General features: G+C 44.5%; 1 protein-coding gene across 3 annotated transcripts in view; it reads right to left on the bottom strand.

Annotated features, from left to right (window-relative positions):
* Nucleotides 1-18,940, bottom strand: part of LOC141981410 (epidermal retinol dehydrogenase 2-like) — a 29,767-nt gene extending 10,827 nt beyond the window's left edge. Inside the window, exons 1-3 of one of the 3 annotated variants that reach the window (XM_074943086.1) lie at nucleotides 18,922-18,940; nucleotides 12,347-12,690; nucleotides 84-215 (exon numbers count right to left, since the gene is read on the bottom strand). In XM_074943086.1, the coding sequence (XP_074799187.1) occupies nucleotides 84-215; nucleotides 12,347-12,667 (453 nt within the window). In that variant the 5' untranslated portion in view covers nucleotides 12,668-12,690; nucleotides 18,922-18,940. Of the gene's footprint in view, nucleotides 1-83; nucleotides 216-12,346; nucleotides 12,691-18,156; nucleotides 18,460-18,503; nucleotides 18,721-18,921 lie in introns of those variants that run through there. The other 2 variants (XM_074943084.1, XM_074943085.1) reach the window with 2 other exon arrangements.
* Between the last annotated feature and the right edge of the window lie 6,800 nt (nucleotides 18,941-25,740).

The following is a 25,740-nucleotide window of genomic DNA, read 5'->3' as shown; positions in this document are numbered from 1 at the left end:
ATTTCCCCCCTCATTTCCAAAACAGACTTAAGTGCCAACATTCTTTCACAGTTCCCTATAAAAAAAGAATATCTGTATATTACCCAGAAGTGTGCCATGGTGTTCACCTCCATGGTTTTCTCCACAAGTGAATCTGGGCAATCAATGAACTTCTTTCCAGTTACAATACCAGCATTGTTGATTAGGATACTAACATCACCAACTTCTTTTTTAACCTAAAGGAAGGCAATCAAATCAAGATGTTATTCCAGGCCAAAAGAAAGAGAGTATGTTTAGTTATTCGTTTATATTACAGGAAGTTGCAACATTGCTAATTTTACAATGCTAGACAGTGAGAAAGTAGTTCATAAGACCAAAGTCTTTTCACTCTGCAACTTTTTCCTTTAGTCAAGTGTTAGAACTCTGCAGACAACAACTTTACAGGTCTGTAATTTAAATGTGACCTGCTAAGGGGAATTATTGGGCTTTATTTAATAAAAAGCCACCCACACTATATACCATAAAGGTGGCAGGAAGAACATGATGCCAGGAGAGTTAGTGTAAATGGTCATCACAAAAAGCCAATGAGTTTTGGAGGAAGAGGGGAAGTTTTCAGTCAGACTTCACTGAAGCTAAACAAAATTTGAATATTTTGAATAAAGGAAACCTTTGTCATATTCAATACCTTCAGTTAAGGTGTTATGAGCTCACAAACAGACATATTCAACCTCCCCAGAGACAATGAGGCCCTGATAAGCCTCTTAAGGTATGTCAACACAGCAAAGAAAAAGCCATGGCTGACCCGTGACAACAGACTTGGGCTTGCAGGGCTTGGGCTGCCCAAGTCCGGAAGTCTACACAGCAGCGAAACAGCCCTGCAGCCTGAGCTGGCTGGCACGGGCCAACTACAAGTTTTTCTTTGTTGTGTAGACCTACCCTTAGGGCTTGCAGATGGTGGGGCATAAGGACTCCCCAACAAACCTTTTAAGGATTGTGTAGGAGGAGATTGGAGAAGCCACAGAGGATTTTCCTAAGATCACAAGATTTTTCTTGGTCTTCTAAAGATGTTTGTGTAACTAACATTCTTGAAAGGTAGTGAGATAGTTTTGGCAGTTTCCTGCAATATCTTGGTCAAATCCTTACTGAATTAAGGCCTTGTCTACACTACAAGTTTTGTCAGCTTTAAGCTGCCTTTTGCTTACAAAACAGGGGAGGTGTACGCAATACAGAGCTCCTTTTTGCGGTAAAACTCCGCTATTTTGCCAACAAAACTCTCTCAGCGAGAGGCGTAAAGCTTTTTGAGGCAAAAATGAAAGTGACAAAGCGTCAGTGTAGGCACTGCTGCACGTTACCTTGACATAACTGGCTTCCTCCAGTATCCCATAATGCCTGCCATGACTGCTCTGCTCACTGTTTTGATCTCTGCTGCCCTGCAGGCATGAGCCCCTCAACTTTCAAGCTCCAGGAAGTATGGGACAGCTGAGTGTGCTGCTCCGTTCAAATCGTTAAGGTGGAGTGCTCCTGTTCTGCCCTGCACTAGGCACACAGCTGCAGGCAGACTGCTGCTGCAGGGAGCAGGCCCTGGACGACTGCTGTACTGCTTTGACATTCCTCAGCATGGAGAGCTCACAGAGCTGCTCAGGATGTGGCTCCTGGCAGCTGAAGAGGCTGTGGGAGAACTCGGAGTGAATCACAGAACTATAGGCAGGCAGGCAGAGAGGGGGGAAAAGAGAAACTGCTGTGCCATGCAAAGCTGGGGGCTGATGTAGAATCATAGAATATCAGGGTTGGAAGGGACCTCAGGAGGTCATCTAGTCCAACCCCCTGCTCAAAGCAGGACCAATCCCCAATTAAATCATCCCAGCCAGGGCTTTGTCAAGCCTGACCTTAAAAACTTCTAAGGAAGGAGATTTTACCACCTCCCTAGGTAACGCATTCCAGTGTTTCACCACCCTCCTAGTGAAAAAGTTTTTCCTAATATCCAAGCTAAACCTCCCCCTAATATCCAACCTAAACCTCCCCCATGTGTGTGAGGGTGTCCCCCACCCCCTACCACAGGATAGGTTGGTCAGCCTGCTGTCTGAACTTAAACAGCCAGCATGCCGATACACACTCTCCCGCAACATACACAGGTTTCTGTCTCTCTCCTGCTCACGCCACTCTCCTCTCCCTCCCCCACACTTCAGTTGAAAAAGCAGCTGACAGTCTACTAGGATGCCCATGGAATGACGGGATTGAGAAACCTGCGTCATGTGATGCTGTACCCACCCCATGAGGCATTGTAAACCCTTCCCAAAGCACCCCAGTTTCACAGTGGGATAGCTACCCACAGTGAAGTACTCTCTGTGTTATTGCAAGAGCTGCTAGAGTGGATGCACTCTGCTGACGCAAGGAGCATAGTGTGGACATGCAATAACGGTTTAATTAAAGTGGCATAACTTTTGCCAACAAAAGTTTGTACTGTAGACAAGACCTAAGTTTAAGTATTTTAGGAGTTCACTGTATTAAAAAATGCAAATGTTTATGTATTATTGTGGGATTGTATAGAACTTCTTTAGGAGGAAGACAGGATTAATGCAATCTTTGGAAAGTACTGTGAGCTTCAAAAGACTGCCTTGAACAATGTAGGGGTGACAATATGTGTGAAGTAGAATTCTTTGGAGAAGAAGGTTGCAAATTCCCACTTCTGTACTCAGCCTTTGAAGCTTCCCGGGGTGGGCCCTGATCACCTGTTACATGAAAAAACAATGAGGAGTCCTTGTGGCATCTTAGAGACCAACAAATTTATTTGGGCATAAGCTTTCGTGGGCTAGAACCCACTTCATCAGATGCATGAAGTGGAAAATACAGGAGCAGGTATAAATACATGAAAAGATGGGAGTTGCCTTACCAAATGCGAGGTCAGTCTAACTAGACAATTCAATTAACAGTAGGATACCAAGGGAGGAAAAATAACTATTGTAGTTGTAATAAGAGTGGCCCATTTCAAACAGTTGACAAGAAGGAGTGAGTAACAGTAGCAGAAGTTAGTATCCTACTGCTAATTGAATTGTCTCGTTACACTGACCTCCCACTTGGTAAGGCAACTCCCATCTTTTCATGTATTTATACCTGCTCCCGTATTTTTCATTCTATGCATCTGATGAAGTGGGTTCTAGCCCACAAAATCTTATGCCCAAATAAACGTGTTAGTCTTTAAGGTGCCACAAGGACTCCTTGTTGTTTTTGCTTATACAGATTAACACGGCTACCCCTCTGAAACCTGTTCAATGAAGACAGCTAAAAAACAAACACACACCTAACAAAAAGGAGTAAATGACACTCTTTGGAGTTCTCCTTCCGAGCAAAAGGATTGATGAACTGATTGCTACAAGAAAACTCCTGGGTGGGGTTTGAAGGACTGGTCACCAGCCAGAGCCCTTATTGGAGTCAGGAGTGATTTCTGGGTAAGCTTACTAACATGCATACATCTTCTTTTATTGTTTTGAATATGCTTTCTCTGAAATGCTTAAGAATAAAGATGCTTGCTTAGAAAGAGCTGTGTGGAAGCCTAACTGTGGCAGTTACCTTGTTTACCATCTCAGAGGAGAAAAGTCAAGTACGCTGGCTTAAGCAGCCTGGCTTTATTGGGGTGGTGAGGAAGGAAGGGGTCACAGTAGAGGCAGGGAGCTGTGCAATCTGGAAATACCCTGGTCAGGACGGAGAGAGACATGGGTCTCTGCCCAAGAAAGGTGATGGCTGACGAACCAAGAACCTAGTATGGTGCTCTTGCTACACCATGAGGGGGAATATAGATGTCACTGCCCTGAACTGTGACAGGTAATACAGTCAAATTACTGATGTGGCTGCAACTGTAACTTCATTTTGACTGCAAGTTAAAGAGACTCATTCTGTGTTGTGCACTTTCTATTATCCTTATATACACACACTTGATAAAATAACGTAGACACCTGACTGTTGACAGATTAAGTGCTAAAATACAAGCTGTAAATCACACAAGCTACGCATGCTCAGTTTAGACAGCTTATTTGTACATTAGCAATTTCATGTGTAATTTTTGTGGATCCCTTATAAATAAGTCTAGTGTATTTGCTTTATAATTTTTTTCTTTTATCCTTTCATGTGCTAGAAGTTGCTGCAGGGTAATTGTGTACCTTCAATAAAGAATGTAAAAGGAGGTAAGCATTCTATTTATAAAATAGAATTTAACTTAGTTGATTCTCTGCACAAAAATTAAGAAATCATTTTAATTTTAGCAAGTCCAATGCTTGATAACTACCATTATAATACTAACTTATGAGAAACTGGCATAATATTGGCCAGGGAGTATGAAGGAGGAGGTAGCCGATTTTTCTTTTTTTTCTTTTGTATAGAAGAAATTGTCAAAGTGTAGTTCTGTATTTATTAGTCACTTCCAGATTGAGCATGCTCATCTTAAAAGTGGAAGATGCCTGTTTAGTTGTCTGTAAACGCAACCTGGCAACTAAAAATACAAATATGAATGTTTTCTACAAAGGGACAGGATAAAGAAAGTTGAATAAAAGGTCTTAGAACAGTTCTTAAAATTAGTAGTACATAGTTTATATCAGTGCTCAGATAATGTAATCTTGAAGTTAAGGCTTGTGTTACTGGAGATAGTCAAAAGGAGTACAATGTACGTTATAGATAGAGATGGGATTACACCCACACATGTACACAGTGTCCTTTTCAGGCAACACTCCTCCCAAACTGCTTCCTTGAGAAGAAGTCTGCCAAATTTGGCAGTTTCTTTGGATCCATGGGAGGACAGGGCTATCCACATGGAGATCTTGTATCCCTGTAATAAATCACTGAAATCACTGCAATTGGCTCTATAGATTGCATTAATCAATTCCTATGTAGCACCACTATTTGGCCCAGAATCCTCCTTCAGGAATGGGCAGTGGCCAACACACTTCAATCCCTCTGACTCCATTCCAGCTGAGCACCATCCAACACACCAGGCTCTCACATGCTTAGTCATTATTTATACAGCAGCATAGATACGCATGATGCTTTACAAAGCCCAGTCAATGACAAGATTTTAAGATTCTGCTGAAATTGAATAGCCTGATCATTGGCAGACACTTCAGACAGGCTGCATTTAAAACAAGCTATTTTGAACTTATTCAGCCACCTATGGCAAGCTCGTCTGGATTGCTCATGTACAATATTGATCATGAAATTCCATGTGTAATAAATCGCAGATACACAAAGTTGCTTTTTTACAATGGCAGAATCAAGATATCTGGGTTTTAGTTCTGCGTCTGACACTTATTATGTGTAATCCTTTGTAGCAAAGAGGTTCTGCAGCATGGGTGGGGCTAATTTAGCTACGTAGCAAAAGTGTATATCCTGCAAGATGTGCATACACTCTGGTCTCAGTCTTTGCTCACGTTACAAGAGCCACTAGAATCCATGAGAAATGGTGTTCCTGTGTTGACTAGTCAAGTAGTTCCGGATCACATAATTTCAGTTTTTCCTTGAGACTCACAACTATGGTGGGTTTTTTTTAAAACTAGAACCTTTCATGTTAAGAGAATGTAAAGACTACACGGTTATGCATTTAAGAATTCAGGCGGCATATGCAACATCTAGTAAGGGAGTGGAATGGAGAGAAAGATTTACCAAACAAGTCCTCTCCATTATCTTACATTCCTGAGGCTATTAAGGAGATTGAGAAACAGACCTGGTAAACAGATCAGGAAAAAACCAAAGGAGGAGCTGGAAAAGGTTATAAAGCAAAGAGACTCACAAAAGGGACTAGATAGAGGGGACGTTTGAGGAAATGTATAAATAAAATGGACAAGACAATGCCTCTCTCCACTCTGACCACTTTGCTTTTTGTTTTCTCCCCCACCTGTGTCATTTAGGACTGTAAACTCTTTGAAGCATGCACCACGTCTTCCTCTATTTGCACAATCACTACTATACTGCATACTACTACTATAATATTAAAAACAATTAACAATGGCAGGTGTGTTGAGAATTAGGCAGAGAAGTGTATATAAGTTTTCCCTATGGTGGCGTGGGGTGGGAGGGAGGAGAAAGAACCTAATTGCTTCTAAAAAGAAAAAAGAAAAGGAGTACTTGTGGCACCTTAGAGACTAACCAGTTTATTTGAGCATGAGCTTTCGTGAGCTACAGCTCACTTCATCGGATGCATAGCATATCGTGGAAACTGCAGAAGACATTATATACACACAGAGACCATGAAACAAAACTTCCTCCCACCCCACTGTCCTGCTGGTAACAGCTTATCTAAAGTGATCATCAAGGAGGGCCATTTCCAGCACAAATCCAGGTTCTCTCACCCTTCCCCCCCCCCCCACAGACACACATACAAACTCACTCTCCTGCTGGTAATAGCCCATCCCTCTTTGAAACCTCTCTTTATAATGCGCATGATAATCAAGGTGGGTCATTTCCAGCACTAATCCAGGTTTTCTCACCACCCCCCCCCACCCCACCCCCCGCCCCTCCAAAAACGGTTTTTGGAGGGGTGTGTGTGTGTGTGTGGGGGGGTGGTGGTGAGAAAACCTGGATTAGTGCTGGAAATGACCCACCTTGATTATCATGCGCATTATAAAGAGAGGTTTCAAAGAGGGATGGGCTATTACCAGCAGGAGAGTGAGTTTGTATGTGTGTCTGTGGGGGGGGGGGGGGGGGAAGGGTGAGAAAACCTGGATTTGTGCTGGAAATGGCCCTCCTTGATGATCACTTTAGATAAGCTGTTACCAGCAGGACAGTGGGGTGGGAGGAAGTTTTGTTTCATGGTCTCTGTGTGTATATAATGTCTTCTGCAGTTTCCACGATATGCTATGCATCCGATGAAGTGAGCTGTAGCTCACGAAAGCTCATGCTCAAATAAACTGGTTAGTCTCTAAGGTGCCACAAGTACTCCTTTTCTTTTTTCTTTTTACGAATACAGACTAACACGGCTGTTACTCTGAAACCTAATTGCTTCTGTATTACAAAATTTTCCTCAGGTATTTGTAGGCAAGGTTAATAATTAGAAGTAACTTGTTAAATGTAGAGTAGGCTTTACTATATTTATCCAATCCCCACCAATCTGAGGATTTGGCCTATTAGTAAGGGTGGGGAAAAGTGCGTATACACACACAGGTGCAGCTGTTATTTCCTCTCTCTTTTTTGTTGTTGTTGTTGTAATAATAAGACCATTGTCCCAGCCTGAAATCCAGCAGAAGGATCCTGGCACCTAAAAGATGGTATGGGAAGACCTTTTTTGCTAGCTTCTGAATTAATTTGCTTAAACCTGTAGTTTGCTTACACTGGTTTTCAAACTGGTATTGTAACTATTCTAGTTAGGGATTATAAGGTCTGAGGGCTTTCTCTGCAGCCACGTTAGGACAGCAGGAGCCATGAGCTAAAAAGCAGAAAAAGTCACATCCTCACATTCCCGCTAAATTACATTAAAACAATGAAATATCAGGCTGTTAAGAAGGCATTCCTGTCCTAATAGTACCCACCATCACCAGATAAAGAAACAGATCTTAAGATTTTAAAAAGACAACTTTGTTTGGTTGTATTCTGTCTGGCAAGGACTCACCTATAAGAGTTGTGATGGTGAAATCTATACTTCTTGAAACAAACTTACCCCACCACCTTAGTAAATTTAAATCTTGCAAAATTAGTTATGCAACAGACAAACAATGAAAGAACTGGACAGAAACCATACAGAGACATGCTGGACAGCAGGAAGTGCTACAGGGCAGGCACACCCTTTGACACAGCATACAACACTTTGTAGCAGTATAACTACATCGACCATATCAGTATGGTTAAAGTAGTACAACTTGTGTTTTTAGGCAACCCTGTAGAACAGGAAGGTTAGATACTGGGTAACGGGGCAGCAGTTTGAGAAGTCTCTAACATCAAACAATGGCTTCTTTCAAAATGGTCAGACTAAAGCCAACCTGAGCCTGAGAAGGAACCAGAATTTACCAATATACCTTGCCAAACAGCCAAAATAATACATCAGCAGCCCTCCATCAGCTCCCCCCACCCACTCCCAGCACCTCCCACCCACCAGCAGCCCCACCGATCAGCACCCCCTCCCCCCCGATCAGTTGTTTCGTTGGGTGCAGGAGGCTCTGGGAGGGAGTGGGGAGGAACGAGGGCATGACAGGCTCAGGGGAGAGGGCGGGAAGGGGTGGAGTGGAGGCAGGGCCCGTGACAGAGCCAGGGGCACTGTTCCCTCTAAGCTGTGCGCGTGCACACAGATCCTAAACACCGCACGCACAAAAATTTGCACAGAAGAAGTTTTGTTGCGCACAGGGCCTTTCAAAAATTAGAGGGAACATTGGCCAGGGGTTGAGCAGTGAGCACCCAATGGCACACTGGAAAGTTGGTGCCTATAGCTCCAGCCCCAGAGTCGGTGCCTATACAAGGAGCTGCATATTAACTTCTGAAGAGCCGCATGTGGCTCCGGAGCCACAGGTTGGCCACCCCGGACTTAAGGATATTTTAAGGCAAGTAGCAGCTTCCCCACAAAGTAGGTGTCAGTCCCATTTAGTAGGTCACTATTATGTTTTTAATCACACCAGAAGGGCAGGGGTCAGAGTCACAGGTTATGACCCCAACTACTACTTGTGTGAATAGACCAAGTTCTTGGAAAGAGGGTGCTGTGTGTTTGGACCTGCGCTTGATTTCTGATTATTTGGTGATCTCTTCCCTGCCCAAGAAGAGTGTCAGATAACAGTCAGAAAGCAAAGAAAAATTGGCAAATTGACCACCTTGTTTACAGATGGCTCTTCTCACGAAAGCTTATGCTCAAATAAATTTGTTAGTCTCTAAGGTGTCACAAGTACTCCTTTTCTTTTTGAGGATAGACTAACATGGCTGCTACTCTGAAACCTTTAAAAAGTTAATGTCAGTTTGTTTAACCCAGCTGACACAAGCCATCCTTGGTTTGCTTTTTTGTTCTTTTGTGGAGTAGGATGAAGAAAGCCTTGGTCCTTTCTCTCAGGTATAAAAATGCCCACTCCATTTCAGACTCATCCTTTCTGGGTGTGTGGCAAGTAGATGGGGGGAAGCAAAGAGATGAGGTGAGCTGGCAGGACCTGTTGGTTTCTGGGACCCCTAGACCAAGTAAGGTAATATGTCAACAGCGAATGGTGAAGGACTTATTGATTACAGATCAGCATGAGGCTGTGGTCCAGGGTGTTTGTACCACACTTCATCTGACCAGTTAATCGTTTTTCTGGACGCATGCTTCCATTTCCTCAGTTATTTCTTCCTATTTATGCCTTGTATTGGGGAGGAATGCAGAGAAATGGTTCTAACTGGCAATGGTAGAAGTCTAGTGGAGTGACAGATTCATAGGAAGCAGCAGCAAGGCTCCTTAATGCCTCAGAGAATTCTGTTAAAGAGCTTTTTGTTAAAAAAAAAAAATTTTAAAAATGGCGTCAGATGCCTACAGTACAGCAAGTCTGAGACACCCATTACACAGCAACAGCACAGTGTTCCCTGTAAGCTGCGCGACCGCCCGTTTAGCCTAGTTGGCTGGACTTGGAACCCTATTTTTTAAAATAAGCACAGGCATTAGACTGTTGGAAGAAGGTTGGTCTTAAAGTAGCCTGTCAACAGATGTAATTCTGGTACCCAGCAATGAAATACGGACCTTGCTCTGCTTCCTCTTGGGTTGGGAGGACCAGAACAGTAGGAGATAATGCAGGTGGAGGGGGTTGTTTTCTGAGTCAGAGTTTCAAAACTGATTCTTAGCAGCAGGGGATGGCCTTACTCTACTTTCTACTGGGTGGGCCCTGCTCCCCTGTTGGTTACTTCATTGGTGAAGGGAGAACTGTTTAAAGCTATAGCTGCTTTAATAGTCAGCCTTCCCTTTGTGTGATTTCTGCAAGGAGAGATCATAAAAGGCCCTGCAGTTTCAGTCTTTATCCTGCCACAGCTGTTTTTTTTCTGGTTCCCAAGGTAGGGGTGGATTGTATCCTTTGTGCTGTTGCTCATAGGAGAGAAGCCTTTCTAGTGTTCTTCATTAGCAGTCCTCAGGCTGAAGCAGAACTGAATCTTGGCAGTTTCACTGCCTCCTACTGCAGGGGTTCTCAAACTTCATTGCACTGCAACCCCCTTCTGACAACTAAAATTACTACATGACCCCAGGAGGGGGGACCGAAGCTTGAGTCCGCCTGATTCTCACTGCCCTGGGCGGGGGAGCCGGAGCCAAAGCCCGAGCCCCACTACCCTGGGTGGGGAAGGGATCAAAGCTGAAGCCCAAGGGCTTCAACCTCAGCCGGGGGCCTGTAACCTGAGCCCTGCTGCCCAGGGCTGAATCTCTCAGGCTTCAGCTTGGGCCCCAGATGGTGGGGCTCGGACTTCAGCCCCGAGCCCCAGCAAGTCTCAGTCAGCCCTGGCAACCTCATTAAAATGGGGTAGCGACCCACTCTGGGGTCCCGACCCACAGTTTGAGAACTGCTGTCCTAGAGGGTTCCCATCTGCAGAAACTGATGAAATAGGCAGCAGATTTAAGACAAATAAAAGGAAGTATTTGTTCACACAAAGAGGCGTCAACCTGGAGAACTTGTTCCCAGGGGATGTTGTGAAGGCCAAAAGTGTAACTGGGTTTTAAAAAAAAGTAAATACGTTCATGGAGGATATCTCCACCAATGACTTTTACCCAAGATGGTCAGGGATGCAACCCCATGCTCTGGGTGTCCCTAAGTCTTTGACTGCCAGATGCTGGGACAGGATGACAGGGAATGGATCATTCGATAATTGCCCTGATCTATTCATTCCCTCTGAAGCACCTGACATTGGCCGCTGTCAGAAGACAGGATACTGGACTTTTGGTCTGACCCAGTATGGTCATTCTTATGTTCTTAAGTCAGGCTGTCACCTCCCTCTCCATGCTACCTGGGTGCAATGGAGACAATGAGATCAAAGGAGTCTTCCTGTTCTTAGTTCTGGTGCCACAGTAGCCCCCAGCATCCAGGAGGATCAGTTACAGGAAGAACCCTGCTCAGTCCCTGAAGCCCTAGGGTGAAGGATATTTAGCTACTCTGCAGGCACAGCCGAAGTGCAATTCAGCCAACATGTAGGAGCTACGAGATAAAGAAGCATGCTCGTTGCAAACAGGCTCTTCTGAAAGTAATACTGGTGGCCTCAAAGGAGCCTCTGCTTATCATAACCACACAAAAAAAAACCCAACATGAAGCCAACCTTCTTGCCAAACTGAGTCCCTCAGGTGCTAGAGCTTCTCAAATGAACTTTTTAAAAAAGTTTAACATGGGTAAAACAATGTAGTTCCCTCTTTGTTCCCAGAAAGAGCTGAACTATTTTAGCTGAAACTTTCAAAACATTTAGCCTGAAGCAGACTCAGAATTTTCAGCCCAGAAGGCAGGTTTAACAGCATTTTAAGCAGCAGAAAACAGGTTCTTATAATGGAAAGGATGTTAAGCAATCTTAACTCTCGGCATTGGTACCAACTCTACATATAATTGCTGACAGTGTACTTGCTTTGTAGGAACTAATTCTCTTTAGGAGGGAAAGACTGCAATATTTAAGCCTCTGATATATTTGATCAAAGCATATCTATGAAGTCCTTGAAAATCTCAAAAAGAAAAGGAGTACTTGTGGCACCTTAGAGACTAACCAATTTATTTGAGCATAAGCTTTCGTGAGCTACAGCTCACTTCATCGGATGCATACTGTGGAAAATACAGAAGATGCTTTTATACATACAAACCATGAAAAAATGGGTGTTTACCACTACAAAAGGTTTTCTCTCCCCCCACCCCACTCTCCTGCTGGTAGTAGCTTATCTAAAGTGATCAGTCTCCTTACAATGTGTATGATAATCAAGGTGGGCCATTTCCAGCACAAATCCAGGGTTTAATCTCACGCATTATTCTAAATTTGTGCAAATTGTTAGTCCATTTCAAAAGATACTGCTACTTCTAAGGCTCATTCTTTGCAGTAGTTCAAGCATTAATTGTTGCTTTAACTTAAGTCAGTATATTAATTACACTTCATGTTCAGTAAGTGAACTAGTTGGTGAAGAGCTAATCTATTTGAGTTAGGGTCCACTTTGTAGTAGATAATTTTATTAAAAAGGACAATGCTCAAGTGTTTCTCCCACTTTTGGCAGAAGCAGAGGGAGCTGAACAAGCTGATGCTAGAAACTGAAGTGTGTAAAGATAGGTAATGTACACAGCACTGGATTAATATGGAATGACTGACTGAGCTCTGGATCCATGACCTCTGTTCAACAACATCTAGATAAGAGATCAGTGCTTTATGATAAGATAGTATTTTATGGGCTAAAAAAAAAAAAAAAAAAACCACCACCAAACATGAACATGTAATATTTTACCTGATCTGCCACTCTGTAGATCTCTTGCCTTTTGCTGCAGTCACACAAGTATGCATGCACTCTCACGGCTCCATTTTCTCTAGCTAGTTTACTTGTTTCCTTGTTACCTTCTTGATTAATGTCCCAGAGAACAAGGGTGACTCCAAGGCGGGCAAATTTTAATGCTAGAAGTCTTCCAATTCCACTTCCGGCTCCTGTTATAAGTACTATTTCACCAGCAACATTCTTCTTTCGCACAGGAACAAACAAAAACACTAGAGATTCCAACAGGAAATATATTGAGAGCACCAGGACTTTGAGTGTTTCCAGGAAGAAGTTCATCTTGGAGAATATTTTTCAGATACCTGCCAATGATGAATATTTACCATTTAGAACAAACCAGCAACAGTGAAACTTCAAATATTTTAGAATTTAAAAAAATATTGCTAAATATATCCCCTCTGTGAATACATATAACAGTGGAAACTAATACAGTGGAACATAATACAGTGGAAACTATTAAAGAATAATAGGTAGGGCCCTACCAAATTCATGATCCATTCTGGTCAATTTAATGGCCATAGGATTTGAAAATTGGCAAATTTCATATTTTCAGATGTTTAAATCTGAAATTTCACAGTGTTGTGACTGTGGGGGTCCCGACCCAACACAGGGCAGGTGGGGGTTGCAAACCTGTTGTAGGGGGGTCGGGGGATTGCTATCCTCACTTCTGTGTTGCCTTTGAAGCTGGGCTCTGAAGGCAGCAGCCGCAGAGCTTCCTGCGGCCGCAGAAGGTTCCCGGAGGTGGGTCTGATCTCCCCCCATCCTGCTGGGAGTGCCCCAGCAAGGGGCAACTGGTCCCGACCAGGCTGGGGAGGGACAGGACTTTCTTTTTCTCTGCACGGCTGCTCTTGCTACCTTTCCTGGTTACAGAAAGTTCTGCATCCCACACCCACTTCCTGCCCTGAGAGATCTGCAGCTGCGGGGCGGAGGTCACAGTGCAGTGTGTGTGCCCCGTCCTTCCAGATGCAATTATTAGCTTGTTTCAATAAAATAAAGAAAAGGTCATGTGAACTTGACAGGATTAACTGATTGACACTTTACAGCAGCAAATAACACTCAGGGCTCAACTCCCTGGTTGGTAGATATGGGCATTTTTTGAGACAGTTTTGCAGGGTAGCGATCTCAATTGGCAGCCTCAAACTTGAGAGCCACTGCCTTAAGTTAACAAAAGCAAATGAAAAAAAAAAAAAAAGAAGTTCTAGTTTCTAATGTCATCAATTGAATGTCACCATGGAGCATCCAGCAACTGTGTCTTTCTTCATTCCCTGTCACTGCGCTGAAACACCTGTCCATGTTTAGACACGGCTCTCTCTGCATCCACAGAGTTCACTGGAATTGTCAGATAGTGCCAAGCTAGCCTTGCGAGGTGGGGGATTCTGCCTTCCACTGAGTTCCAAACTACAGTCCACTTCTTTCGCAATATTTTTGTAAGCAGGAATCTCCAGCCTATAATACTTGTCAAAGCCAGGAATTGTAGTAAGCAAGGTTAAATCCATCAACAAGTGCATTTGTGCAGGGTGTGACGAAGCGGGACTGTTCTTAATGTTTCCTCTGAATACTGTGGGGTGCCTCAGTTTCCCCTATGCAGTTCTTAAGTATCTAGGTGGTGGGATAAAGGTGTATGATCATTGCAGAGCCCTAGAGGGAAGGTGTGTGCAGGGGTCTGGACACAGAGAATGGCCAACACCCTGTTTCCTGGCAACTGATGGCCTGGGCCCTTCCTCCCTGCAAGGTGAGAGCTAAAGGGTTAGAGAACAAAGGAATCAGGTGACCTCCTGGCCCGGGAAAGGGACAAAGACTAGAGAAGGAGCGGCTGGAGAGAGTTTCAGTTTGGGACTGGCTGGGGACATGGAGTGAAGTGCAGACGGGGTTGTCTGGCTCACTGTCCCCCAAAATGGACCCAGCTGAGGGATCCTGTTCTCTGTACCTACAAGCTCTGTTTTAGACCATGTTCCTGTCGTCTAATAAACCTTCTGTTTTACTGGCTGGCTGAGAGTCACGTCTGAATGCGAAGTTGGGGTGCAGGACCCTCTGGCTTCCCCAGGACCCCGCCTGGGTGGACTCGCTGTGGGAAGCGCACAGAGGGGCAGAGGATGCTGAATGCGCGGAGTTCAGACCCAGGAAGATGGAAGTTGTGTGAGCTGTGTGTCTTGAAGACAGTCTGCTCACAGAAAGGAGACTCCCCCAGAGTCCTGACTGGCTTTGTAGGGATCAGTTCCAGAGCATTGCCCGGGGACTCTGTGACACAGGGTCAAAAATATGCTCAGCTTTTAGGAACCCTGCTGCAGGTTGCTGAAACTTTGGAGCCGTTTTTGCTGCATTGCTTGACTCTTCCCCGTAGCAGTAGTATTGTCTGAGCTTCTTTGCCATGCAAGAAAATACTGGCTGAGCACTGATATTTAACTCAGCATTGTCCAAGTGATTTTCATTTGGCTGCACTTCAGCCCAGAACAGTACATCCATTCCTTTGCTGTATGTTTGGTGGATTGCGACATGTTGACTTTTGAACCAAGTGATTAAGTCCACCAGTGCTGTGGCATTCTTGGCAATGAACTGAACTTTCTCATTCAGCTGAGCATTGTTTAGAAGGGTTGAAAGTTCTGTTAAAACCTGCATTTTCATTGTCAGAGGAACTCAGTAGTATTTCAGGTGAACTGCATGGTATTGTACAGCCCTAAACCCGGAATTCCAGAGAGTAATTAGTGGCTCTGGGGGAACTGCAATAGTTTGCTCCCTGATTTCAGTCATGTTTGCAATGTGCTGCCTGTATTGAAGTTTGCAGCTAGGGCAGTGTTTTAAAGATCTCTTTAACGTAGCTGACCAGTTTATCAACTTTACTGAACTTGCATCCCCACAGTTCATTGACAAGAGAAATTATATGTGCATTACATGTAATATGGACAGCATTTGGCATTACACCTTGGAGAACAGATTTGAGAGATTTTATCATGCAAGTTGCATTGTGACTTATGAAAGCAGATACTTTGTCAAGGTTTGCACCATATTTTGAAATGATTTTAATTATCGCTAGAGAAACTGTAGTGTAGTTAACAGCCTCCAAGTAAATGCAATTGGTGAGAACTGTTCTTAACTTTCCTGTCTGTACATCTTTGGCCCTATCAGAAATAAAATCAAACAGAACATGCAGTACTTAGTTGTCTTGCTCATCCAAAATCATTGCGAAAGACTCACATGAGTTAATTTGAGACTTCATCTACTCAAATGTGTAGCAAAAACCTGTGAAAGGTAGTCCTGTCGTAGCTTAGTCATAGTTGGTAAGCAACCGGCATTTTGTACATTCCACTAAATGAACTCATGCAGCTTTGGGTGATCAAGTTTTTTCAACGGTATATTAGCACTTGCAAATGCATCCACAAGTGCCATTCTAGCTAAATGACGGGTCTCAGAACTCTGTCATCTTCTTAAAAAGAGATGAAATTGTTTTTTGTATTTGTAACTTTTTGTTTATCAGCCATGCACTATCCACAGCCCTCCTTCTGCTTCAATAGGTTTCCGAGTCTATGTGGCGCTGAACCCTTGCTCGATGTGCGTGATCCAACAAAACATTGCAACTTCTACAACTTTATCATCTCTGCTGGCTTTTTGCAGATGAGCTACAATGTAAAAACTGTTTGTACCCTTTACAATGTATAACCAAACAAAACCCTTCCTTAAAATTAAAAGGTCTACTTGTGTGTTAACCAAACATACAGTAGAAATACTGTTTTACCTTCCTCAGGTGAAGGTTCAGCGTACTGGGGTCCAGAGTTCAACTTTTAGTACTGAGACTAAGTTTTTAAATTTGGGACACTCCTCATTTGTGTGGCAAGTGCATATAATTTATCTGAGTTCCAGACTGCATGTATATTAGAAACTGGGTAGAGGTTCCTTTGAGAAATTGGACCATGACGTTGGTGTACCCAAAATACAAAGCTTTCCAGAGTCCTACATAACCCCCCCCCCGCCAAAAAAAATAAAGTACTTCATTTATTGTACACTGCTATGTATACAGACAATAGTGGTACACAAATAGTGACTGATAAAACTACTTGGATTCTTGATTCTTTGAGCAAAGTTCAGCGAGTTGGTGCTCTCAGATTACTACTACTGCCATATTTTCATGAAGGCACAAGCAGTTACTTTCCTTGGAAGGCATTAGATGGCTACTGAAACAGAGCAAGTCATTTCAGAAAGCCTTTTAACCAAGACATTAAGTCTCACTTTTTCCAGACCCATTCAGAACTTTCATGTGGAAATATGGATCGCCAAAAAGAACATGGCAGAAATTAGGGAAACAAGTTTAAGCTTCTGACTGGGTATTATGAGCCAGGAAATGAGTAACATAATTACATTTAGTTCACTTTTAAAATAAAAACAATGTGAGAAGACTTGGAATATTGCAAAATTGTGAACCATAAATATTTCGTTCATTGAACATGAAAGAGAAAACCTCTGTTGTTGTTTCTCAATTACTCATTTTTTCTGTTCCATTAACTCCACTGAACACAAATTGTATTTTTTACACAAAACTTTTGATAAGCATAGCTTTCAATTCTCCAAGAATCAGATGGATGATCTTCGCTTTCATAGTGTGGTAGAAAGATAGCAAGGTGGTGTTTTTATGGTTTTTTTAAAGAATGTGGTATTTAAATTTTGTAACCTTAATGGAGGTTTCTGATGTCACGTCATTTACAGAAGCAAACATATATTTGGCTTGTATGGAATAGATATACACAAGAACTTAAGAAGAGTGATTTCTACCATAGTCACATAGGCTTTTTGATGTTCACTAGACTAATTTAGCAGTTTGAAATAGGTATCTCATACCTACAGCCAACATTTCCTCCAGCACAAATGTTTACATTAACTGCAAGCTTCGTACGTTTGCCACCTTTGAAGTCAGGTTCATCATTTAGTTCCCCAAATACACATAGCATCAGCACATAAGAGCTGTGAACACTAAATTTAGGTGGGTCCCAGCCAGTTAATTAGATTACGTATACACCAGAGAATTAGAGAGTTGGTAGCTGAGCGAGCTGGAAAGAAGCAGATTACGCATAAACTGGTTCAACTGCATCCAAGATGGCTATGCCAATATTGGTTAAAAAGCACAGCACCTTTTGCCTCACTTGTAGAACACCAGCGCTTCTTCCTGAATCCCAGCTGCATTGTACTCTAAGTACCTAATCCACGGTTCTTAGCACTAGCTCCAGAAAAAGTGGATTTTGAGATATTTTGGAATGCTGTCCTGGGCCACGGTAGAGAGGACTACTGGAACCAGGTGAGCTAGTTCCCATTCTACCTGACACTTAAATGGTCAGACGCAACAGGTCTTTAGACCTGCTAAATGCAATCCTGACATTGCATGCATGCAATTGCTGGGAGATTTTCTGCCCAGCTGTAAAGAGATTTTCTGCCCAGCTGTAAGGCACTGTACAAGCATTGCAGGAGTCAGACAGCTGCAGAAAACTGGGAATTTCTCCAGGGCTGATAAGACTGTAGAAACGAAGATCTCCTACCTTTACTGGTATCAAGCAGTTAAAATGTAGCCACCAGAATCCTCTCCCACGGAACCCTTACCGGCCTCTCATCCCCCACCTTACCCCTCCCTTTCAAAAACACAAGCTGCCAACCTCAAGGCTTGTTTTGCCAGACCAACGCCTCCAACTCTACAGTGCAAGAAACGCCGGCTAACCCCTCAACAAAGAGCCCACGGTTAGAACTCGAGATCGGGGTCCTCCACTCCCCGGGCAACTCATCACACACACCTCGGGGGGCAGCCGCTTCTCAGCCCGTCTAGACACACAACTCAGGGCCACTAATCCGCATTAAAAAGCGACTCGTCGCCAAGATCCCTCCCCGGCGGGTGCCCCGCACTCCGGGCAGCGCTGGGCCGGTTTCCTTCCTGCAGCCCCAGCCTCTTCTCCCGGCCTGGGCCAGCGCCCTCCCGCCAGCACAGCACAGCAGCCGAGGGGAGCGACACGAGCGAAGGCGCCGGCTGGCGCTAGCGGCAAAGCGGCGCGGGCCCCGGGACACCCACGCGCTGGGAGCCCGGAGAGGCGCCTCGCTCCCCCTGCAGCGGCCGCAGGACGGGCAGAGCCGCGGCCCCACTCACCGCGCTGGCAGCTCCCCACTCGGGCTCAAGTGCTAACGCAGATGCCGCCGGCAGCCGGGCCGCTGAACCCCCTCCCTTCCGGCAGCGCTTACGCGGGACGTTCCCCAGGAGCCGGGCTGGGAGCTCACACAGAGGAACTGGGTGGCGACGGGAGGGTTGTAAGGCTGGAAATGGGGCGGGTCCATCGTTATTATTTAGCCATCCCTTCAGCTGGGCCTGGAGCTGGTCACACACAGGGCAGTAGGATCCTGCCCTCCCCTGAGGAGCTTGCATCCTAGGGCGGATTGCACCAGTAGGGCACCCTGCAAATGTCTGGCCGCGGTACTGTATTAAATTGCTCCCGGTAGGAATGTGCTACGGATAGCAGTTACCGATCCGTCACGGGTTGTAAGAACCTGCTATTGTGTAAAACGGCTACCTGCTGTAGGCAGTGCCGACATCTGCGGAAACGTGCGAGTGCAGCACGGACTAGGATCAGTGTGACAATGGGTCTGGCGCAGTGTTGACCCGGGCGGCGGCGAGACGGCGCTGATGACGAGTTTAATGAATGAATGTTTTCAGCCCCGATGCCCAGGCTGACTTCCCGAGGATTACCAGAGATCAGCCTCTTTTTGATATAAGCACCGTGTACAATTGAAAAAGTTGAGTTTTAGACAGTTTCTTGAGTCTATAGCTACATCACTGCTCCAGGTTCACCTTGTTTGGACCTTTGTGGGAGGAAATTTCCACCAACCGGAGGACCTGTAAGGGGAGCAGTGAGGCCCTCCCGCCATGCTGCAGAGGGAGACACCATTGACATTATGAACAGGAGTACGTGTGGCCCAGGGCTGCTACTCTGAAACCTGTCATTGACATTATTTTTTACAAATCAAAATGGCACCTTCCTACCTTTCTGTCATTAACTTGCCACACATGCTTCCAGACTACAGTGTAGGGCAGGAGCTTCCAGGTATTAGCGATCCAGTGAACCCCACACATTTAAAAATCATGTGTAGGAGTTGGTAGAGACTCGCCCATCTTCCTATTCCATTCTCCATGTTTTCCCCCAGAGTAAGGAAGGGTGGGGGGGAAGAGGAGAAAGGAAGGAGAAGAGGCTTGACAAAATGGATGCTGTAGCTCTCATCTAATCCTTTGTCTGGAGGGCATCACACACCAAATATCACAAGAGTGTTGGCAACACTGGGCAGCACCATGTTCAGGGTGTGACTAGCGACTCACTCCAGGGACGGATGTAAGTGATTGGAGTTCCAATATGCTGAGAGAGAGGGAGTGCTAACTGGAAATTAAGCTAAGAAGCACTGCTAAAGGGACTGTGAAGAGTTCATAAAAGGTCCTCAGGATGAATTAGAAGTAGTAGTAGATGGACACCAGGATGAACTGGCTGAGCAGTGGCCTCTCTTCTCACTAAACTACCCAAATTTAGAGCTCCAGATATGTCACAGTTCAGGGCAACTTCTCCTGTATTTCCCCTCAGTGGTCCAGTAAGGACACTCAATCTTAGGCTTCTGGCTCCCCGGCAGTTGCCTCTCCTGACAGGGAGACCTGTGTCTCATTCCCTTCTGATCAGGGTATGTCCCAGATGGAAGAGTTCCCTGCTTTCATTGTGTTACTCACAGCAAAGACAGTCTGCCTAAACAGACTTGCTTGCTTTCTCATCAGTCTGATAACAGAGTGCTACAGGTATAAGATACCACACGGTTCTTTCTAAGCAAGCCTATTTTATTCTTAAGGCAGAAATCATTACAGAGAAAACATATTAAAAATAAAAGAACCTACATGCATGCTAACAAGCTCCTGACTCTGGCTCTGATCCCTGGCTCTGGTTTCTGACTCCAGCTCTGACCTTTGGTTCTGATTCTTGACTCCTGCTCCTGGCCTCCTCCCACTCTGTTTCTAACCACTAAGATGTACTGCCAGCATCTGGGCTTCTGACACTTGCTGGACCATACATGGGGAATACAGGTTTCAGAGTAGCAGCCGTGTTCGTCTGTATTCGCAAAAAGAAAAGGAGTACTTGTGGCACCTTAGAGACTAACATATTTATTTGAGCAAAAGCTTTCATGAGCTACAGCTCACTTCATCGGATGCATTCAGTGGAAAATACAGTGGAGAGATGTAGATACACAGAGAACATGAAACAATGGGTGTTACCATACACACTGTAACGAGAGTGATCACTTATGATGAGCTATTACCGGGGGGGGGGGGGGGGGGGGGACCTTTTGTAGTGATAATCAAGGTGGGCCATTTCCAGCAGTTGACAAGAACGTCTGAGGAACAGTGGGGGGTGGAGGGGGGGGGAATAAACATGGGGAAATACTTTACTTTGTGTAATGACCCATCCACTCCCAGTCTCTGTTCAAGCCTAAGTTAATTGTATCCAATTTGTAAATTAATTCCAATTCAGCAGTCTTGGAGTCTGGTTTTGAAGTTTTTTTGTTGAAGAAGTGCAACTTTTAGGTCTGTAATTGAGTGACCAAAGAGATTGAAGTGTTCTCCAACTGGTTTTTGAATGCTATAATTCTTGACGTCTGATTTGTGTCCATTTATTCTTTTACGTAGAGACTGTCCAGTTTGACCAATGTACATGGCAGAGGGGCATTGCTGGCACATGATGGCATATATCACATTGGTAGATGTGCAGGTGAACGAGCCTCTGATAGTGTGGCTTATGTGATTAGGCCCTATGATGGTGTCCCCTGAATAGATATGTGGACACAGTTGGCAACGGGCTTTGTTGCAAGGATAGGTTCCTGGGTTAGTGGTTCTGTTGTGTGGTGTATGGTTTCTGGTGAGCATTTGCTTCAGGTTGGGGGGGCTGTCTGTAAGCAAGGACTGGCCTGTCTCCCAAGATCTGTGAGAGTGATGGGTCGTCCTTCAGATAGGTTGTAAATCCTTGATGTGTTGGAGAGGTTTTAGTTGGGGGCTGAAGGTGATGGCTAGTGGCGTTCTGTTATTTTCTTTGTTGGGCCTGTCCTGTAGTAGGTGACTTCTGGGTACTCTTCTGGCTCTGTCAATCTGTTTCTTCACTTCCGCAGGTGGGTATTGTAGTTGTAAGAATGCTTGATAGAGATCTTGTAGGTGTTTGTCCCTGTCTGAGGGGTTGGAGCAAATGCGGTTGTATCGTAGAGCTTGGCTGTAGACAATGGATTGTGTGGTGTGGTCTGGATGAAAGCTGGAGGCATGTAGGTAGGAATAGCGGTCGGTAGATTTCCAGTATAGGGTGGTGTTTATGTGACCATCATTTGTTAGCACCGTAGTGTCCAGGAAGTGGATCTCTTGTGTGGACTGGTCCAGGCTGAGGTTGATGGTGGGATGGAAATTGTTGAAATCATGGTGGAATTCCTCAAGGGCTTCTTTTCCATGGGTCCAGATGATGAAGATGTTATCAATATAGCGCAAGTAGAGTAGGGGCATTAGGGGACGAGAGCTGAGGAAGCATTGTTCTAAGTCAGCCATAAAAATGTGGGCATACTGTGGGGCCATGCGGGTACCCATAGCAGTGCCGCTGATTTGAAGGTATACATTGTCCCCAAATGTGAAATAGTTATGGGTGAGGACAAAGTCACAAAGTTCAGCCACCAGGTTAGCCGTGACATTATCGGGGATACTGTTCCTGACGGCTTGTAGTCCATCTTTGTGTGGAATGTTGGTGTAGAGGGCTTCTACATCCATAGTGGCCAGGATGGTGTTTTCAGGAAGATCACCAATGGATTGTAGTTTCCTCAGGAAGTCAGTGGGGTATACCTTCAGTCCACATGATCCAAGGGCTGTTTAAATTTCCTCTGCTGTCTTCCACATCACAGCCGCCTTTCAATAAAATGGGTCAGAGACTTCAATAGCCATCATATGTCCTGGGGATATGATGACAACAATACTGCAGGTGAACAACTTCTTGAATGGGCCTTGAATCAAGACAAGCGCCTCCTGTTTGATTCTAAGCAGCTAGGAGCCTTCCATTCTGCATGATCGAGAAAAGACTATATGCCAGACTTGTGCTTTGTGTTCTGTGACCAGAGTGCATGGCCCCTAATGGAGAACTAACTGCCCTCAACACTTTTTTGCATAGCCAACACTGTTCTGTCATCTTACATGTTAGTCTGCAAGTCTCCCTAATTGCATCACTACCAAAGATGCACTGGAACGATACGAAGACTGACTGGAACGATTACATGGAAACCATAGGAAAAAAAGTGTTTCATAGAATACCTGCCAACATAACCAGCCATGAGAAGTTTCATAGATTCATAGATATTTAGGTCAGAAGGGACCATTATGATCAGCTAGTCTGACCTCCTACACAACGCAGGCCACAGAATTTCACCCACCGCTCCTGCGAAAAACCTCTCACCTATGAAGAGCTTCAGCTATTGAAGTCCTCAAATCGTGGTTTAAAGACTTCAAGGAGCAGAGAATCCTCCAGCAAGTGACCCGTGCCCCATGCTACAGAGGAAGGCGAAAAACCTCCAGGGCCTCTTCCAATCTGCCCTGGAAGAAAATTCCTTCCCGACCCCAAATATGGCGATCAGCTAAACCCTGAACATATGGGCAAGATTCACCAGCCAGACACTACAGAAAATTCTTTCCTGGGTAACTCAGATCCCATCCCATCTAATATCCCATCACAGGCCATTGGGCCTATTTACCATGAATATTTAATTACCAAAACCATGTTATCCCATCATACCATCTCCTCCATAAACTTATCGAGTTTAATCTTAAAGCCAGATAGATCTTTTGCCCCCACTGCTTCCCTTGGAAAGTTATTCCAAAACTTCACTCCTCTGATGGTTAGAAACCTTCATCTAATTTCAAGTCTAAACTTCCTGGTGGCCAGTTTATATCCACAAAAAGAAAAGGAGTACTTGTGGCACCTTAGAGACTAACCAATTTATTTGAGCATAAGCTTTCGTGAGCTACAGCTCACTTCACTTCACTTGAGGGGGGGGGGGGGGCTGGCTGTCTGGCTACATTCCACCCCCTGATGCACCACACTACATCCCAGATTGCAAGGTGGCGGTGATGCCAGCACCTCTTGCCCTCCTTGGGGAAATCTAGAAATACCCAACAACCAAATTAGAGGATGAGGGTTCGCGGAATTGGTTAGGATCCCTTTTTAGCTCTAGGTATCTGATTTGTGTGGAGGAAAGAGCAGTTTGAATCAAACGCTTCATAATACATAAAATTACACAAAAAACAATTACAATAATTAAAATGGTTAAAACAGTATTTCCTTCCGAATGTAAAAACGGGGAGAGGGAAAATCCCAAGTGTTGAGCTAACCATTGCATCCATGAGGTTTGTCCATTCTCAGCCACTGCATGTAAAATTTTAACTGCACCTTTAATAGCAACCACATCTTGCTCTATTTGCCCTGAATGATTTACATAAAAACAACAAGATTGGTTGATGACAGCACACACTCCTCCTTGCTGGGCTAGGGTAGCGTCTAGTGCTATTCTGTTCTGCAGAGCATATCGGGCCACAGACTGAAGTTGTTCATTTAAAAGCCCTAATGCATCAGCAGTATGATTAAGAGCAATTTCCAATTGTCCAGAAACGTTTGCTATTGCCATCTCGAGCTCAGTTATACCTAACCAAGGTATAAGTGCACGTGTAAATCGGTGAAAACCAGAGGGCCGTTCAATCAGGGGGTTGTAGGTGAACTTTCGTTTGGATCGGTGTATAAAACTTCCCAGATTTGTTATTCTGGGGGCATCAACATGAGGGTGTACTGTTAGTCCCTCGGATACTGCATGTCCCAGTGAACACCTTCCAGTCCAACCTACAGGCAAATATTTATATGCCTTGTCCCCACAAATAAAGAACAAGCCAGGTTCTTTACTAAGAATAGGTGAATAAGGTCCTCTGTGCCACCTGCCCCCCTCAGGTTTAGGTATGGGTTGGTGATATGGAACACAATATCCCATCTTAATGTTAGTACAGAGCAAAACTATTAACAAATCTTCTAAAATTTGATCTGAGCGAAAAAGTCCATTTTCATTACACTGATCTAAAAAGGAATTAATAGATTTGATTAGCAATGGGTTATAAATGTGTCCGGAACTGGGAATAAAGAACAGTGATTGGTCATACCAATCTCTGCTTTCAGGGTATCTACTCATATTCAGGGGAACAATTGTGGCATTATATATGCTAAAAAGCGGTCTATGTTCAAGTGTGCCGTTGATGGGACCTTTCCAACATTTTAAAGTCCTTTTGTCGTTCATGGGTGGGTAGGTAGTCCAATCCCCACTTTTCTGATCAAATACAATTGTATGGGCACATTGCTGCTTATCTAGACTACCCATTTGTATGTCACCCTGAGTTTCAAAACAAATAGGGTATACTTCTTTAGATGATCCCGTTACATATTCCACAGGCCGTCCCCAAACAGTGCGATGCCATTGTCCCACCTCCCCCGAGTCAATGTGAGGGTTGTTGGTGTACCATGCTGGTCCCCACTGAAAGATGTCGCTTTTGTTCCACCAATCATTTAGGCTGAGTGGTACAAATTCAATTCCCAGTCCATTGGTTGAATCTAGCAAGGTGCACATCCAGCAATTTGTAGCACCAGCAGCTGAGGCGATGGTTTGGATTGCTCCCCGAAGAGGATGTTCTGGTATTGCCAAGGTGACTGGAGCCAACAGAAGGATCATGAGGGCTTGCAGGAACATATCTCTGGTGGGTCGTGTTCTAGCTAAAAAACTTATTTTAAAACCAAAAGCAAAAATTACACCTGCTATTATAAGTAATGGCAAATATATCAACAGTCCATAGTAGTCTCTGGTGATCGCTCAGTTTCTTGGGCTGTCAGGCGTATATATCCACCCCCAGTGTCCCGGAGGCGGACCAGCCACTCTATTATACCTTCCTCAGGCTTTTTAGCAAAATCTCCCTGGATTGTTTTTAACTCCATGGGAGTATATTGGCGGGTGGTAATTTTGGTAAAGTGTGTTGGAGCTTTATTCCCTTTTCCCTTTTTACCTCCCCTCTTTGTTTTTGAAGAGGTGGATGGATCATTGTCATCCCCTTCTTCATCCTGCTCTGCCCCACTCAAATTTCCCTCATGTTCTTCTGATTTGTGCTGTGTGATAGCTGGTCTTAATTTTACAGAGGGACCTTCCTCCTCAGAGGAGGGGGACTCATCTGCTGAATCCCAAATATCTCCATCCCATTCCTCAGGGTCTAGCCAGAGAGCAGTCTCAACTTTAGCCCGGTTGATTCTGCGTGTTTT

Source organism: Natator depressus, chromosome 2 (assembly GCF_965152275.1).
Source record: "Natator depressus isolate rNatDep1 chromosome 2, rNatDep2.hap1, whole genome shotgun sequence".
Taxonomy (NCBI): Eukaryota; Metazoa; Chordata; order Testudines; family Cheloniidae; genus Natator; species Natator depressus.
The sequence above is the reverse complement of the archived record's forward strand: the minus strand, read 5'-3'. Positions and strand labels throughout refer to the sequence as shown.